The sequence below is a fragment of the Balaenoptera ricei genome, chromosome 6 (assembly GCF_028023285.1).
Source record: "Balaenoptera ricei isolate mBalRic1 chromosome 6, mBalRic1.hap2, whole genome shotgun sequence".
Lineage (NCBI taxonomy): Eukaryota > Metazoa > Chordata > Mammalia > Artiodactyla > Balaenopteridae > Balaenoptera > Balaenoptera ricei.
In genome coordinates, this window is record NC_082644.1 from 119,067,534 (window position 1) to 119,085,717 (window position 18,184).

Genomic DNA, 18,184 nt, shown 5'->3' on the forward strand with positions numbered 1-18,184 from the left:
TTTAAGTTCTGAGCCAGACTCCAGACCTCCGGTTCACGTTCAAAGGGCCAAGGTCACCTCCACAGGCAGTTCCTCTCTGGGGAGGTGGGCTCAGGTGCTCCCCCTCCCACACACCACCTGCAGCTCAGACTCCCAGGATCAGCCCAGGGCTGGCAAGTTTGGGGGCCGGCACGCCGAGTTCTCCCCAGTTTTGCGGCAGGATTGCTCTCGGAGAGGACTGCCTGGCCAGGAGGGGTGGGGTTCTGCTTAAACGCTGACCGCCCCCCCCCAACCCCAGCCGGACCCTGCTACTGTTTCCTCCCCACCGCCCAACACCCTCACACCACCGCTCTTCTTTCCCGGGATGGTGAGGGTATTATTCTAATTTTGCAAAATGCACAGCAGCTAATTAAGTCAAGGAGCCCCTTGGCTTTCAAGTTCTTTTGCATGTGAATGGGGGTTGGTAAATCCCCAGCTCTGGCTGGGGTGGGGGGTGACGGGGGACCGTCCCCAACTCAGGGTTAATGAAGTGGGAAAGGAGTCTCTCACAGTCTCCTGCAAACAAAACCCCCCACGCAACAAACCCTGCCCAAATCCTACATGGATTGACTTAAACCCAGGGGATAAGTGCTTTAAATTAATCTCATTGAATAAGAATGAGACCAAACAAAACTCTTTAAAATCATATTAAAAATCTATCAAAGGACAACTTGCACTGGTGTGCTTTTCATTTTGTGTAAGTGAAGGACATAGACTGGAGCAACCACCCTTACATTTACACAGCGGCCGTGTAAATCACAGACACATTCCCAACTATGTAATTGTCCTTGTACCGCCGAGGTGATTTCATATCTTACATTAATGAAGAACAAGTCTTCCCTACAAGTTTATAATTACAATATTTTAAATTGTCCTGCACTTCCCATCTGTGATAATAACTTTACAGCCTCTGCAGTGAGGTGGGCTTCGGCTTTCATCCATTTAGAAGGCTAAATTGGTTTCTCGGTTCCCAACCCTGGGGCTGGGTGAACTCTCATTTAAAATAGGTGGGGGGGGGGGGGGGAAGAATTGTGTGAGACCCCCAGCAGGCAAGACAACTGGAGAGGCACTGAGAGGGTAGTGTCTCTGCTCCTCCACTGACACCTCCCCCCAACTTATAAACGTAGACTCCACGGGGGCAGGGGCAACAAAGTGGAGAAGAAGTTGAGATTCCCCAACCAGCCTTGCTGTAAGGCTTCTGGGCATTTTCGAGAAGTCGAGCTGATTTTAGGGGTGCCCAGCCGCCAGCACGCTGAAAGGCTTTGCTACGAACTTTTCTTCTCGTGGAGCAGATTAAGAGGTAAGGCGTCATGGTCATGCAGGCAATTTAACGAGACCAGTGGAGCGCCCTTTGCAAGCAGGGCAACTTCTCCAGTGGAAAGAAAGCCTTAAATTTCTGTCTCTTGGAAGCGATGGTTGGATTTTAACGGCTTCTGCTGACTTTACGTTGAGGGGCTCAAGTGCTAAACACCGAGGGCGCTAGCCATTTGGATCCACCTGCCTTAAGGGGCTCTCATTTACTCCCCTTTCTTCCCTAAATCTCTCCTCCCCTCACCACAGGGGGGAAAAAATCAAAGGAATCCACTGGGCTTTGTCAAAATGTCCTTTGCCGAGATTTGGTTGGCTCTGCTCCTCTGAGAGTGGAAAATGCCGTTTGCATTGCATCAGCGCTGCCTTAATCACTCACCAAGGGCTCTTTGCCCTTCAGCGCGTGAGAATGGGGGGCCCCCTCTGAAGATGTGCAGCCGCTAAGGGTTGCAAACATGAAGATGTCTAGGATTCAAAAAAAAAAAAGCATTTTACAAGCCCATGAGGGGAAAAAGCTTTAGGCTGCAACATTCCATGAAATGTCCAGATTCTCTGACTTTTAAATATGGGGATCAGGCTTATGACACAGAGAAAGAGGTAAGTTTGAGAAATTAGAAAAAGAGGCACGATTGGAAATACACACAAAATTAGAATAGGTACAGTGGAATTAGGCTAAAGCTTTGCCTAATTGATGCCTGAAATGTATAATCTGTCAAGAGCCATAATAAGAAAGAGATTTATTTTAAGGTTATTTAAATTTAGATAATATTAACCCTAAATCTGCTAAATCCATGTTTCTTTATTAACTGGGGGTAATACATTGATTCTACTTAGAAACAGGCCCACATAGCACCTATGGCAAGAAACCCTCACCTAAGTGTCAGCGAAGTAAGAGTGAGTTTCCATCTCAGAATTACAGTCACTTATATGCTTTGCACAGTTCTGGCACTTCTCCCCCCCCACCAGGAGTGCAGAACTCTGCAGACTCACCCTTTAATGGAATGAATACTATGGGGAAAAAAAAAAATTAAAGAGTAGGGTTCCTCTTTGATCATCCTAGATCACTGGCATTAATCCTGTTTCTCACACAGCTGGGTTTTGTTTATAAAGTTTGATCCCTCCTTTTCTCATTCAAATCACGTGGACCATTACACACGGAAATAAAAGAAAGGTGGCAGATTTGCCCAAAGTCAGTATGACTTGTGCTGCAGGTTGACTTATTTATTATCATTGTTACAGATTTCACCAACCGTTCCTTTTAATTCCTATGTGACAGCCAGGTCTGCGAGGTCACATTTTCCCTCCTGCAGAGGACCAGGGCTTACTAGGCTCACAGTCACCCTTCCGATGAGTCCCTTCTGGTGTGGTGCCAGCCAAAGTTCACCTTACACCCGAGGATGGATGCAGGGACGCCGACCCCGATCCCCAAGATCCCCATAGACAGCCCACCTTGTAACTCTCACGGTCCTCCCTTGGCCCTTGAGTTCATGTGATCTGGAGGGTCTACAGAAGTGGGGCCTCGACACCCAGGCCAGTAACTTCAGGGTGCGGGGGTGGACTGAGGACAGGAGGCAAAGTGGAGAGGACACTGCCCAGCGCAGAGAGAGGTGCCGAGGCTTCCCCCCTTCTCCTTCGGACCCCTCTGGAGTTACCCGTGTCCAAATCTTACATTTATTGGGAAATCAATATGCCCCGGGGGTCCTCTTTCAAACCTCCCAGGAAACACAGTGGGGGAGGGGCAGCTGTGGCCTGGGCCACAATACAGACCCCAGGACCTTTCTGGAAGACAAGAGGGGATTCGATGGGAGGAAAAGCTCAGGACACTGGTGCCCTTTGACTTCAAACGCAAATAATAAAAAGGCAACAGTAAATCAATTAGTCCTGAGAAAGTACAATTTCCCTGGACAAGGAGGAGAGAGCATTGCACGCAAATGCGACGTGGTGCTTCGAGCCCCCTGCGCACGGGAAATAAGACCCCTGGAGGCGGTCGGGACCCACACCAAATGCTCCTTTGGTCCGTTTTAATAAAGCATCTATACACCAAGAAGATGATTTGATAAACAGTTTTTTTCTCTTCTTTTAGCGATTCAATCCAGCTTTTAAAATCTCATTTTACAAAATTCAGGCCAATATATGCGTTGAGAGGGCAGCTTGAAGTAAACTGCGAAACTTCTTCAGAATGTCATCGCCAGGCGGGATCAAATCCCTTCCCGGCTGCAGCGAAGGACATTAGTCTTTTACATGAAGTCGTGGTGGCACCACGTGGTCTACGGGCACTGATGGAATAAATCCGAGAGAGAGACCTACAAGGCAGGTTAGCGGCTAATCCATCCCGTGCCGCCCCCCGCCCCCCTGACCCCTCAGGCTGCGGCGTGTCTCGGCACCGCACCGGGTCACCGGGTCTGCGGGGGGGGGGGGCACCCTTCGTCCTCACAAGGCTCCTCGGAAGAGAACAGGATGCCCCCTCCGGGATCCACGGAGGCCCAGTCCCGCGGGGGCAGAGCTTAAAACTACTTTCTGGGAAGTCTCGCTGTCCCTCCGTGAGGCTTTCGGCTTTAGTTTGTTCCCACGGCCAAGGCTGGGCGCCGGTTTCGGACGGCGCCGCGAGGCTGGCTGCCGGGCCCTGCGTGTTTGTTTTGCTCTCTGACCTTGGTGACGCTGGCCTCCATCCCGCTGGAGTATTCGGAACGCAAGATTTCAGCAAGGCGCTGTTTACTCTGGGTCTTCCTATGAAGGTCAGGCCTGAAGAACAGTAACAAGCAGAGGGGGAAAGGAAACTTTATTACTTTTTTTCTTTTCCATTTGGAAAGAGGCTGATGGCAGCTGGTTCCAAGACTGTAGAACTGACATTTTTGTATTAACAGAAGTACAATCCCTTCAATGGCGCTTGTTTTGATATTCTATGCACCAGAAGATTAGATACGGCGCTGACAGATTTTCATAACGGTGGCAAAATATCATGGCATTTTTAAAAGTGAGGCTTTGTTCTGTGTTGTTTTCATGGGGAAAAAAAGAGCGGAAACACACTCCCACTCTGATGGCAAATGAGGTGCCTGATACAGCGGTTTGCCAAAAGAAGGGGAAAAACCCGCCTTGAAACTCGGCAACACTCAGCCGTCAGCGCCGGCTAGCAGCTCCTGGGAACGCCCCCCTCAGCCCCCACCTTCCCGTGCAGTTCAAAGCAACTGGCCTCCTCCTGGGGACCCGGCTTGGCGGCCAAACAGTGAGGGCTGGGGTGTCCGCCACAGACACCTCTTCACCCACCGAAGAGACTCTTGTAAATTATTTCTGACCCCAAAAACCCCAAACCCAGGTGTGCTTTGGCAGACCGGTCAGTGTCCGCACCGGGAATGGACCGCAGCAGCCCCAGGAATGGGAGGGAGGTCCTCACCTGCCCCAACCGGCAGGGAAAATGCCCAAGGCTGAAAATCAATGTCAGATGGTGAATCCTGCTAACGGTTTTCAAAGGACAGCGGCCTCATCATTTATTTGATTAGAAAAGCAGAGGGGGAAATTTGTAGAAGTTCAGTCGTACACAGAAAAAATGATTATGAAAATTGAAGAGTAAAATAATGTTTCTTAAGACAGGATCTTAACCAAAACAACAGAGCCGTTACCAGAGAATCCATCTTGCTCTGCCTGCAATTCCTTCAACACTGACGTGGCAGTGTCTTGGGTTCTTACAAAAGGCAGATGTTACCCTCTGCTACTTATATTTACAGCACTTCCCTTTGCTGTAAAAATCAGAAGATAAATCAGACTAAAAATAAATATAACAGAACTCCTTTAAAGCCTAGGAATTAACAACAGGACTAATACCGTGATAGTAAACTGATTAAGAAAGGGACACCATTGTAACTAGGCTAAAGCAACCATATTTCTTTACACTCACGCTGCAGAAGGCAGGATGCAAGCAACCGCGGGGCTAAATCCGTGTCAGTCATACAACAGTTTCTACCACGACAAACGGGGAGAAATGCAAAGTCAACCTGTGTTGGGAAAAAGGTTTGAGGCAAGGGGATAACAGGACCCCATATTTAAGGGCTAGGCAGCTGTGGTAACAAGAGTACATGCAAGGGCAGGGACGGGACTTGGTGAAAGGAGGAGAGATACACAGGGAAGGACTCTCTGCGCTCCACGTCACCACATCTGAGCTTCACTCCGAGAGGCAGGTATGGCTACCATCTCATTTTACAGACAAGGAAACCAAGACTGGAGGAGGTAAGTAGCCTCCCCAAGGCCATCCAGCTCCAGGAGCAGAAGCCCAGACGCAACACAGCGCCGACGGGCTCAAAGCCTGAGCTCTTCGCACCAGGCAGCTGGTCCCGATGGAACAACTGGGCAGGACAGGAAGGTCCAGCGGGGTCGAGGGGGACAAATGACCGCGATGTGACGCGGAGGAGGCCTTCGCGGTCTCACGTGAACGTGTCAGTGGGACCATGCGGGCAGAGGCCAGAGGACAGAGGGAGGAGTGAGGGGAGAGCTGAAGGGTGAAGGAGATGCCTGGGCTGGAACTGGGCTGTCGCTCATTAGCTGAATGGCGCGAACGGGTGACGCGGGCTTCCTCATCTGAAAAATGGGGATGATACTTGGAACAAAGTACATTGGCTGTGTAAAGATTAAAGAGAGTAAGACGTACGGAGTGCTGGCTGGTGGCTGGCATGTGGGTTGCAGACAATCACAGTTAAAAACGGGGCAGCTGAAGCCCAGAGATGCCAAGCGGACCTCCGCCTCCCTGTCCCCCGCCCCAGGCCACACAGGAGCCAGGACTGACCCTGGGGCCTCGACGGTGGGCCTGGGGCTCCGGTGACCGCGTCACCCTTCTGTGCACAGCAGCGGTTCTAGCCCCCCGGACCCTGCCCGTGTGGACTGTGTGCCCTGGTGTCCGGGGGAGGTCCGTCCACATGTTGGGTCTCACGCGTGGCTGGGAAGCGGCAAGAGACGGGCCTGCAGTGGAACGCGCTAAACTCGTTCCAAACGGAAGGCTGTCAGTTCCTGTGCTTGCAGTTTATTTTTAGCCAGGTGACACGACAGCCAGAGTGAACAGGCTCTGACGGGAAGGAACGCTTTCTCTCCCCCCTTGTTTGAAGGCAGGTACTCACCTCGTGTATAATTTTAAATGTAACAACCTGAGTTTCAAAATATGCAAAATTTCAGTCAAAATATCCGCCCCAGCCTAAGCCCTACCACTTCAACGACGGCTCCTGCCACTGCTAACGCAAGATGAATAACCAGACTCTTATTTGGGGGACTGATACACGACTGCCGGCGGCGCAAGCAGACCGGGGATGCGTCCCGCTTCCGGCCGAAGGTGCTGGGCCGCGCACCTGGGCTCAGGCCGCTGGGCCTCCAGACCCGGCAGCAAGGGCCACACCGAGGCAGGAGACACACCGGTGTGTGCACACACGCCCACACCACTCTCGTCTGCTTCTGAGTCACGTGAGATCTGTCCCTTCCCAGGCAAACTCAGCCAGCCCTGGGGCTGTGGAAGGTAACTTCTGGTGCGTGTGTCATGCCACGGATCAGGAATATTTATCAAGGGGCTTTGAGTCCACACCGACTGAGGCAGAGGATGCCGTTAGAAAGCGGGGCTTGGAGACGGTCCTGCTTGCCTTGAGGTTATGATCTCAAAATTTCCTAGCTACTTTATGATTTTATTCTAGTCAATGCACTTCCGACTTGGGACCCAAACTCAAACTCTGAGTGGTGGTCCAGACAGCAAACAGGGGTTCCTGCCTTCCAGATCCAGACCTCTTCCTCGGGAGGAAGAACCTTGGGGTCAACCCTGCAGGGGTTTCCCCTGCTGTCAGCTGCCACCCCAATGGGACCCACCTTTCCCTTGGCCAGCTTGCTGCCTGCTTTTCCTTTGTTCTGAGGCCCAGTGCCGAGAAGGCAAAGTACAGATGGGAAGATGAAATGTTCTAAACCCAAGCCCACGATGGGCTTCTCCTGCCAAGCTGCAGTTCTCCCAGAAACTTGCCAACGTTCTTGCCCTCTTTGCCCTCCAAACACCCAAACCCCTCTTAAATGGGCGTCCTGAGCATCCACCAGAGTAATCCTGTAGTTACCAAGCAACAGATCAGTTTATCTAACCACAGGGAACTCCCCTGTAGTGAAGGCTGGATAACGCCCCCCTTGGCTACCAGGCTGGATTACCCAGCAGTATAGGCAGATGCCACTTTCACTGCCAATGAGGTGAAATCACAGCCTAATTAGTAAATCAATACGCCTGCTAGGATGGCCACTGGAGAAGAGAGCTCTCAGGACCTTCTCCCAACTTTATCAATAAATTCATAGACGATCATCCTAGGTAAAAAGCCATTCTAACGCAGGCTTTTGCTAATGGCATTCTCTTGCAGGACAGAATTTTAAATTTTATCAGAAGATAAAATATGCATTTTTATGTATTGTCAAGTCTCTCAATATTTTCTTTTATGTTTTATGGCTTTAGGATCATGCTTAGAAAAGTCTTCCTCACCCTAGCATTTTTAAAATATTCAAGGATATTTTCTTTTAGCCTGCTATTGCTTTAATTCTATCTAGATTTTGTTTTGGCTTATGGTAGGATGTGGCGAATTTAACTATTTCTTCCCAAGAGTCATCCAGTTATCCGAGGCAGTCATTGAACAAGAAATCTTTTCCCCAAGGTCTTGAAATGTACCTCTAGTACATTCCTTCAGACTTTTGGAACACTCCCTGCAGGCCATATTTACAGAGTAGATGTTGATGATGATGATGACGTCAGTGGGGTCCACCACACACATTAACATATAAGCAAATAACAATTACAGGGGTTGTTAACGGATTTAAATATAAAGCACGTCAAATCATAGCCATTGACTCTGGCTCTGTGACTTTAATAATAACTGTACTATTAGCATGTGCATGACACCTACTTACGTCAGGTGCTGTTGTAAGCACTTGAGAGGCAACTAATTCGTTTACTTCAAAAATCCTGTGAAAGAGGCGCCACAGGCACAGCAACCGAGGTGCAGGGAGGTTAAACAGCACGTCCAGGGAGAGATGGGATTGGGGCCCAGGACTTTCCGACTCCGCGACGTACACACTTAACTGCTGTGCCTTAAGTTTTTACCAAAATAAGGAGCAAGTTCCTCACACAAAATATTTCCAGTACAAAAGCAATGTTCACATTATAGCAGATCTCGAAGACTTTTGGAACCCCTGATAAAGTGCATCGTAAGAGTAACAGCTGGATAACAAGTGAAAAAAGCAGTTTAAGAAATCATGATTTGCTCAATCTCATTATAGTTATAAAAAAATCCTACATGTATACCTTCAGAGAAAGTATGAGCCACAAAAAATGTGAATTAAGATTAACTTGGATTGTGGGCTTTTATTGGATGATTTTTAAGCTTTTCTCTATTTCCCGAATTTTTACAATAAACACATTATTATTTTTGTAATCAGGAAAAACAGTATATTCACTTTAGGGGAAAAAAAAATCAAGTGGTACAATTTTACCCTGGGCTGAAATATCAAAGTATTTTAATTTTTACTTATCAAAAACCTCTTTGCCTCTGGCTTTCAGTTTGTTTGATTTTGTGAGGGATTTTTCTCTTGTGGTATAATTAAAACAGACAAACAGAAGACCAGTAAAGTGTATTTCTTTCTCTAATCTGAAAAATTCTGCTTGTAAGCAAATGACCCAGGGCCACACTGAGGCCCCAAGGACGCTGCAGCAGAAGCAAGCCCCCAGACTGGAAGAAAAGCCTGGGTTCTGAGTGATCGTGGAAGGAGACAGTGAAGGCTTCAGAGGCTTGAGGCTGACTCCAAGTTTCTACCCTCCTGCCTCGCCCTTACGGATGAAGCAAAGGCACAGAATCTGAGGGGGTTTAGGGGGCTCTCAGATGACAGTGAGAGTGACCAACAACTCCAGGGAGAAGGTGACAAGCAGTCCCCCTGGGGCAACAAAGTAGTTCAGGTGCAGAACCCGCCAGTGTGGGACGATAATTTAGCCTACTGAAGGGAAACAAGCTATCAGACCTTTTACGGCCATCGAAGGAAAAGGAAGTGCATCAGGGCTCTTTAACCTCTGGATTCTGTTTCGGCAGAGATGCATGCTGATGGGCTGCCCATTTTAGGGATGCCTTCTTTGCGATTTCTTAGGACCACACCGACTCTAGCGTTTGTAAAACTCCCAGGGCCCCAGGAGACACTCCATTCCAGGGGAGCCCTGCTGAGGCAGTGGATATCATTCCAGAAAATTCCTGAGTGGCTCTGTGGACGCAGAGATGGAGAAAAAGTGGGTCTCTGCCTCACACCTAACAACCAGACCCAGTGAAGAGCTGGTGGCGGGCAGATGCCAGGCCGTGCAGGTCACAGGCGATCAGTATGTAGATGCCATGACCGACCTGCTGCCCGGAAAGGCGCCCACAACGGGAAGGGGGACAGAGACAAGGCTTAGAGATGGCCGAGGTCTGAAAGCGACGCCCTGAGTCAGAATCCCAGAAGTGCATGGAGCTTTGGGATTACCTGTCCAAGTGCCAGAGACCTTTACGGAAGTTCTGTCAGGACCCAGGCCTGGACGTCATACCGCAGGTGGCGGTGTTGGGGAAGAGGCGTAGCAGCAGGACTCTTGATGGCACTGGTTGGAATCCCAGCCCGGCCCTCGCCTAGCTGACGACCCTGCAGAGTCAGAAGCTTCCTCTAAGCTGAGATTCCTCACACGTCAGAAAGGGCCTCCACGTGGGTGCAGGCGTAGCGTGAAGGTAAAACAAAGGGTGCTTTATAAAATCTAATTCTCTGTGAAAATGTTAAGATGGAGAAATACAGGGTGCACATGGAAACAATTAAGTGCTTCTGTAACTGGCAGGACTGTATCCTACAAACACTGAGATTGATAAGCCTGGGCAGAATCCCAGCTCCAAACCCTCTGGGCTTGCCCTGCTTGACACCGTTACCGATGACTCGAATGACATCATGAGGCACATTTATCACATCTGCAGATGAGACGAAGCCCGCAGGGACAGCCAGCGCACTGGACGGCAGAGCACCCCAACGGGCCAGAAGGATGGGCTCGGCCAGAAGGTGACCCTGAACTGGGGCCCATGCTCCTGCGTCAGAGAAGGCGGGTGGTTTGGCTCGTCACATGCGCACACAGGCAGGGGCTCAGCTGCCGAGTTTCCACCTGAGCCACAGGCTGACCCGATGCCAAGGATGGGAGAAGCCGCACAGGGTCGAGCCAGGAGGCCAGGGTGTGAGTCCTGGCCCCGCCCAGGGAGAGGGACAGCACGTGAGGACATGGAGGAGCAGGGGAGGAAACCCACGGCTCTGACGGGAGCCCAGCCGGCGCTGAGCCCTACATGGGTGGCAGCCGTGGTCTCTGCTGTCACCACTGGCTGCAGTGACAGACGTGACTGCCCTCCTCTCTGGGCCGGCCGGTCTCTACTGCACGTTTGGGTAGTTGGACGAGCCAGATTCTGACAAGAACCTGAGCGGAGAGAAAAGCCACCCAGACGACGGGCTGGGACCTGGGTCAGCTGGAGGCGCTGGGGCAGGGCGGCCCGGGCCAGGCACACCGGGGCGGAGCTGGCCCTCGGAGGGGAGGATCCCGGCACCGTCCTGCAGAGGCTGTGGAACTTATTGTCTGAGTTTGGCCAAGGTGCTACTTCTCTCAGTGCCAGGCTGCTCACTCTCAAAAGGATTAAACGAACTAATGAATCAAAGCCCGTATCAGAGCGCCTGTCGCGAAGGCACCGGGAAAATGTTGACTATAATTATCATTAACAATCCGGAAAGAGGAAAGGCAGAGGAGATGAGCAGCCGTCATCAGATACCGGACGCCTTGTCATGCGGACCCGGGACTGCTTTGATCAATAACAACACCTTGTATCGTCAGGTTTGTAAATCACGCACATTCAGCATTTGAATCCCAGAGACCAAAGGGTGGAAAGTGAAAGTGGTCAATTTGGGCTCATTTCAGGAGCTCTAACTAGTTAGCTCTAACTAACTCCACCCTGGAGGTGGCGAGTCCCCCCTACCCCGCTGCTGGGAGCCCTGAAGCAGAGGTCTTACAACCAAGGAGTAAGGTGACGGATGGCACAAGTTTCCCGGTGGGCGGGAGCGTTCAGGGAAGAGTCTATAAAGCTTCCACTTTTTTTTTTTCTTTTTGGCCACACCGCGAGGCTTGTGGGATCTTAGTTCCCCGACCAGGGATTGAACCCGGACCCTCGGCAGTGAGAGCGCCAAGTCCTAACCAGTGGACCGCCAGGGAATTCCCGTGAAGCTTCCACTTTTTATTCACAGACTCAGAGAGAAGCGGGCCGGGGTAGAGGAGTCAGCACGTACTGGACGACGACTCTAAGCCCCGGCCGGTGCCGCGTGCCGCGTGTCCGTCATCCCTCCCCACGCCCCACACAACCTGACAGGCCCCGCGGCAACGCGCAGCTGCTGCTGAGCGCCTGACTCCGAGCCCGGGCCTCTCCCACTGCACCCTCTGCCTCTAGACTCAGAAGGAAGCTAGAGAAAAAGCCGGATCCACATCTTGCCCGCAGCTGTCTGTTCTCAGAGATCCGCCCCATGAGCAGAAAGCTGCTCCCACCCACTCCAGGGGTTGCCATTCTGATGGCTTCAAATCAAATCCTTCCATATATGCACCAAAATATCTCCTGCTTTAAGTCCATTTCTCCCAGTACACAAAGAATTATCTGTTCACGGGCAAAAAACACCCTTAACAGAATTCATCTACTTGTTACTTAGCCTAATACTAATCGTAGAAACCAGAAGCTTCCAAAGGGGTGCATGCAAGGAAGGAGACGAGTGCCAGGAATGGGGGCTCCGGAGTCTCTCAGACTCGGTGCCACGTGACCGGGCATGTCCACTTTCTCACCAGTTACTGGGAACTCGGCCGTGGTCAGAGGGACCTGGTGAGGCTCAATGAGACAACGCATGTGGGTTCGGCACAGCCAGGGGCGCACATACTCCCTCAAGAGACGTGCTGGCACACAGCCAGATGCCATCACTCCGGGATGTCGGTTCTCTCAAACCACATCCCTCTTCTGGACTATTTATTGGTTAAGACGTCACTCCACGTGTCAGCCTGCTGCTGGAACGTCAGGACCAGAATGGAGAGAACATCTGGAAAAGACCTGAAGTCATTTCCTATGGGTCCTAACCAGATGGAAAGGCTCTGTGGCATAAGAGCAGAGAGTATGTGGAGGGGCTGGGGATGTGAAGGAGCCCAGGGAACGTGGGGACAGGTGAGAGGAGGGGAGTAGTCAGCCTGAACTAAGCTGTGTGTAGCAAGGGGAGAGCAGGGGGACCGTCGTGCTCCTTCCTGATTTCTCGAATGGTCTGAACTAGAAGAGCCCGGAGCAAGGACAAGGCAATGCAGAGTCGGGTCTTCTCCTGCTGCACGAGGCCTCGTGGGTCTGGCATCTGCCAACGCATGCTGGGCCGGGCCCATCTTCAGACTCCAGGGCCGGGAAGGCTCCAATGGGAATGTGCCGTCTCCAGCATCCTCCTGGGAGAGGCTGGCTGGGTTCCTGTTCTTTGTTGTCAGCCCTGACTGCTTGCCTGAAAGCACGCCCCGTGGCTCCCGCTGTCTGCAGGTGACCCAGGTGTGGAGGCAGCGCAGGGTCACTGTGAAATCCCTCTGATTGCCTCATTAGCCGGGGGTGGGCACGGACCGGTGGCGGGGTGTTTCATGAGGAGGCTGGTAATTGCAAGGTGTCAGGCAGAACAAACAGTGGTAGAAGCAAGGGCCAGATGTAAAGAGCTGCATGTGCAGGGCTGGTGCCTGGCAGTGGGCAAGGAGCAACCTGGAGCTGCGCCGGGGGTGCTGAGGTCGGGAGGGCCGGCCCTCCGAGGAGCCCTGCCCACGCAGCTCAACCCAGGGCTGCGTGTGAATGCAATGGGGGGACCTCAATAATCACATCACCCCCAAGTGACCCCTCTGTGCCAGTGTTCCTCACCCAGAAGAGACCCAGCCACCGCCCACAGCACTCGTCCTGCCCCTTGTCCCAGTCTGGACACTTCTTGCCGGTACAGATGTCCCACAGAGGCAAGCCAGCATGGGCTTCGAAGTCACCCATCTCATCACCCTTGACACAGAGGCCAGCAGAATATGGTCTCGGCTACAGTCCATACAGGTCACCCAGGTTCTATGTGAAAATCCTCCTCCTTAACCCTAACTCATCTCTAAAGCACAGGCCCTCTGTACTTTCATACGGCCCCCCAGCAGACTGTGAGAGGAGATTCCGCTGCCCTGCTCCACAGGACACGCCCATCTGTCCTGACAGTCACTGCCGGCGGTCCTAGCTATTTCCCTCTGGTCTTCAGGCTGAGGTCGAGTGAACTGACCCTCTGTGGGCATCTGCCCTGGCCCTGCCCAGGCTGGTGGAGACCCCGATCCCGAACCCACTCATCTCCACGTTCTGTGGGTTCCTCCACTGTGACGTCGGGGAAATGGGGCCCGAGGCTCAGTCCTTCTCGGGGACTATTTCATGCCAAGAGGAAAGTGACCCCATGCTTGTTCTCTCAGGACAGACTAAGGAGTGGACGGGGCGCTCCGAAAGGCAGGATTTGCTGTTTGCTGGGCTAACAATTCAGAGGCATTTACCTGGTTCCTGTCAGAACAATTCCTCTTTTCTCTTTCCCTTTATGTTCTTGCTCTCAGAATTACAGAAGACTTTCAGGTTCCGTTCATCTATTCAAAACTACTTCCCGAGCACCTATCGTGTGCCAGGTAGGTGCTGGGGATGTGATGAGGAAAACCAGACAGGGTTTCTACCCTGAGCTACACGGAGAGGAGGAGAGAGACAGGAGCCACACAGACACACATCACAGACACGTGCAGGGCTCCTGTGATGGCGGTGAGCGGGTGGGGTCGGGGGTGGAATGGGGGCGCGTGGTGTCCACCCAGGCAGGCGGGCCAGAGGAGGCTTCCTCGAAGAAGGGACGGAGGCCCAAAGACGAAGAGGGGTGAGGAGAGGCCCAGGCCCGCAGCACGCTGGGCAAAGGCCCCGGGAGAGAATGAGAAAGCAGGGGTGCCAGCTGAGGCCGTGGGGAGAGGGAAGAGGGGGTGTGTCCTAATCATCAGAGTAACGAGACACCATCGACAGGCTGGAAGAAGCGAGGGCACGAAGGGCGAGGGGAGCACCAGTCAGCGGGACCAGAAGGGCCGCAGGAGACTCAGTAGTGGACTGTTGGAAAATGAAGTTGAGGGGATTCACGGGGACGGGGTGGGGAAGCTGAAGGGAGAGACCAGGAGGCCAGAGGGATGAGGGGAGGGGTCAGCGGTGCAGGACGCCGCTCCAAGATCACGTGCGCAGAGGATCCCCCATGTTTCCAAACGGGGCTTAGTCCAGCCTCTGACCTCACGTTTGGCCACTCTGTCTTCCTACAGAACGATGACTGGCTCAAGGAAATCGAGAGAATTTTCCCAGTGGGCAAGATTCCAGGTTTGCCTTCAGCTAATTAAGTGATATTAGGGAGGCTGTAAATGCCACATAAAAATTGGCAGGCAAGCTGCTCCTAATGATGAGAATATTGCTTTGCAGGGAGATGCAGCTGCAGCATCTTCATGCTCGTCTTGGAGGCGACCAGCTCTGCGTTTTCAAGGTGGCTCCTGATAAGAGAACTTGGAGGTGCTAAAAGGTTAATGACAGGTTCACTCTCTCCGTTCCAGGGACGCTTCTAAGTGTGATGAAGGCCGGCGGGAAGAACCAACGCTCCTGTCTGGGTCACCACCTCCACAAATGCTCCCCCGTGTTCATGTCCCAGACACTGTGTCGATGCTTTGTACTCGTCACCTGCTTGATCCCCAGACAACACTGCGAGGCTCCGTGCCACTATCTGAGAGGTGAGGGGACTGAGGAACAGGAACGGTAAGTGATCCAACCCAGATGCCTGTGTGGGTAAAACCCAGACTCTTAATCACTGCGTGACACTCCCACAGTCAGCATTTAAGAAACAAGTGGAGGGGCAGGGAGATGGCTGATGGGGGTATGAACTTCTCAAACTAGAGTCTACTCAACACAGTAACTTTCACAAGTTATTTAATAATTACTGAAAAAGTGAGAGTGAGAATCACAGAGAGGGACAGAGCAAAGGCCTTCAAAGATGAAAAATGGGAGAAAACTGTAATTTGAAAAGATACATGCCCCCCTATGTTCACAGCAGCACTATTCACAATAGCCAAGACATGGAAGCAACCTAAGTGTCCATCGACAGAGGAATGGATAAAGAAGACGTGGTACATATGTATACGATGGAATACTACTCAGCCATAAAAAAAATGAAATAATGTCATTTGCAGTAACATGGATGGACCTAGAGATGATCATATTAAGTGAAGTAAGTCAGACAAAGACTAATATCACATAACACCACTTATCACTTATATGTGGAATCTAAAAAAATGATACAAATGAGCTTATTTACAAAACAGAAATAGACTCATAGACATAGAAAACAAACTTGTGGTTACCAAAGGGGATGGGGGGGGTGGGAGATAAATTAAGAGTTTGGGATTAACATATATACACTACTATACAACAGGTAAACAACAAGGTCCTACTGTAGAGCACAGGGAACTATACTCAGTATCTTTTAATAACCTATAATGGAAAAGAATCTGAAAAAGAATATATAAATACATATGTATAACTGAGTCACTTTGCTGTACACCTGAAACTAACACAACATTGTAAATTAACTATACTTCAATGAAAAAAGAGAAACATAAATAAATAAAAAGCAAAAAAAAAAAAAAAAAAAAAGAGGTGAAAAATGACCCTGAAGTGGAGGTCTACAAAATCTCTGATTTGAACTTCAGTGATAAAGCATTTCACAGATGAGAAAAGTCTGGCAAGAATGACCTCCCTAAGGATGTTTCCTTATTTTAACAAGTACACTAAATGTAGAACTTTGGAAGTAACAGAGGTGAAGGACATGCTCTGTCGTGCTGGGTATGGTGGCTAAGATGTGAGGCCAGGCCCCAGGGGACCAGCCCCATGTCCCCTTCCACGACAGATCCCAGCCTGCTGAGCCCTGACCAAGCACACCCGGACCCAGTAAGCACTAAGGGATCACACAGCTCTACTTTTTGATCAAATGAGAACTACCAGGTAACACTTAGCTGGGCTGGTTTGAGAACATTTATACAAAGAAATCTTCTACGCATGAAGAAGAACTTCAGAAAGACCCAGACAGTAGAAGCCAGTGGTGAGACCAGCCTTAGGTAGCTGCAAACTAAACTGTTTGGGGGGAAGTAAACTTACAATTATAGCATATAGTCCAAACGAGATAGGGTGGTTTAAACCCAACAGACTCGCCCTTTCACATTGCCACCATAACACTAAGACTTTAAGGCTCATTACTTTCTATATCCTTGAACCAGTGACCACAGAGTGTCAAACGGATGAGGAAGTTGTCTGCTCACTGGTCCTGGACAGGTTCTACTCACATGTGTGACTGCCTAGACAGACAGACAGACACCCTGGCGAACAACCCAGCTCTGCCCTCCCAGAGCAGACAGCGCTGGGTCTCAGCGTCTCCTGGGAAGATGGAAATTTTGGAAGGTATGTTACCTTTGCTTCTCAGGGACTGCTGAATCTACCTAGCTTCAAAATCAGAACTGCATTTCACGGAAGGAAAATGCTGTGTTCGTGATGGATGTTGCTAAGGGGCCATTCAAAATTTTACCAACAGCACCGACTCCCTGTGTGCGTGGATATGTAGGTATCTGGGGTGGGGGGCTGTTCTGACAGGCTTGAGTGTCGGTGGCAGAAGAGTGCTCGTGACCCTGTGCTTCTGTGCGCAGGGGGAAGACACTTACTGTTCCCCTTCAGAACTGAGGACTCAAAAAGGAGACAGACAGAGACCTGCTGATTAAGACCTTATTTGGGGACATTAACTCTTTTCTTCCTTTTTCTGAAAAGTGGTCCAGTAAAGGAATAAAGGCATATAGACGAGATAAAAGTTCCCTCTGTCACTGCATAGAAATGCCCGGTAGTCTCCAAGCCTAACCTGCCCTGGCCTCATCCGCTAATACCCGGGTGAACTCCTTGCTTGGGGATGGCAGGCGAGACAGGATTTTGCTTACGGTCTCATAAATTTGCTTTGCAATATCAGAGGTTTGCACATAACATAATTATTCTAGGCAGTAAACACCATAAAATGGAATGCAGAATAATTTGGAGAATTTAGCGCTATTATTTTACCCACCCATACAGAACCCAAGGAACCCATTCTCTTCCTTGACAGATGGATTTCAGAGGAGACGCCTCGGCTCAGGACAATCATTGTGGCCACAGCATAACTCTCCACACTTGTGTGGGGTTTAATGGACTTTTCTTTCCTGTTCCTTAAAAAGCGGCGACTGGCATTGGCTCGAGCCCTGACTGAGGTGTGGAGAATCTGTCAAGTGTCTCTGCCGCTTCCCCGACCACAGTGATACGGTCCATGTGCAGATTAGCTGCAAAGCCATTCTTCCTCCAGGAGTGACAAGATCTCCCCCAATAAGAAAGGTACCTACTGTATCCTTGAGTGCCCGTCTGCATTAGCAAGGCAGGGGTGGGGCGGGAGGGTGTAAGGAGTGTGGGGAGAAATGCCTTCAAAAGAAGGGCGTGACAACGGAAAAAGTAGCTGTAACAGAGTGGTGACATGGCAAGAACAGAGAGCGGCACTGTCACGGGCGGAGTAATCGCGTGACACGCTGCTGTCACTCACCACCCGGCTCCCTGCCGCGCCAGCCAGACATCAAAGGCTGCCCCATACCATCTTACATGCTCTTTATCGGCTAATCAGCCCATTCTTCCCTAAATAAAGCCCTGTTAAATCCCCTGCTCACAGGGGTATCGTCGTCCTGGTGCCCATCTGCCAGCGCGGGTCAGCT

The 18,184-nt window shown here is 50.9% G+C and overlaps 1 protein-coding gene across 1 annotated transcript in view; it reads right to left on the bottom strand.

Moving 5' to 3' along the window:
• Positions 1 to 2,526: 2,526 nt before the first annotated feature.
• Positions 2,527 to 18,184, bottom strand: part of DDX31 (DEAD-box helicase 31) — a 74,018-nt gene continuing 58,360 nt past the window's right edge. Inside the window, 2 exon segments of the mRNA XM_059925911.1 lie at positions 2,527 to 3,902; positions 3,905 to 4,068. Coding sequence (XP_059781894.1) covers positions 3,757 to 3,902; positions 3,905 to 4,068 — 310 coding nt within the window. The 3' untranslated portion in view covers positions 2,527 to 3,756.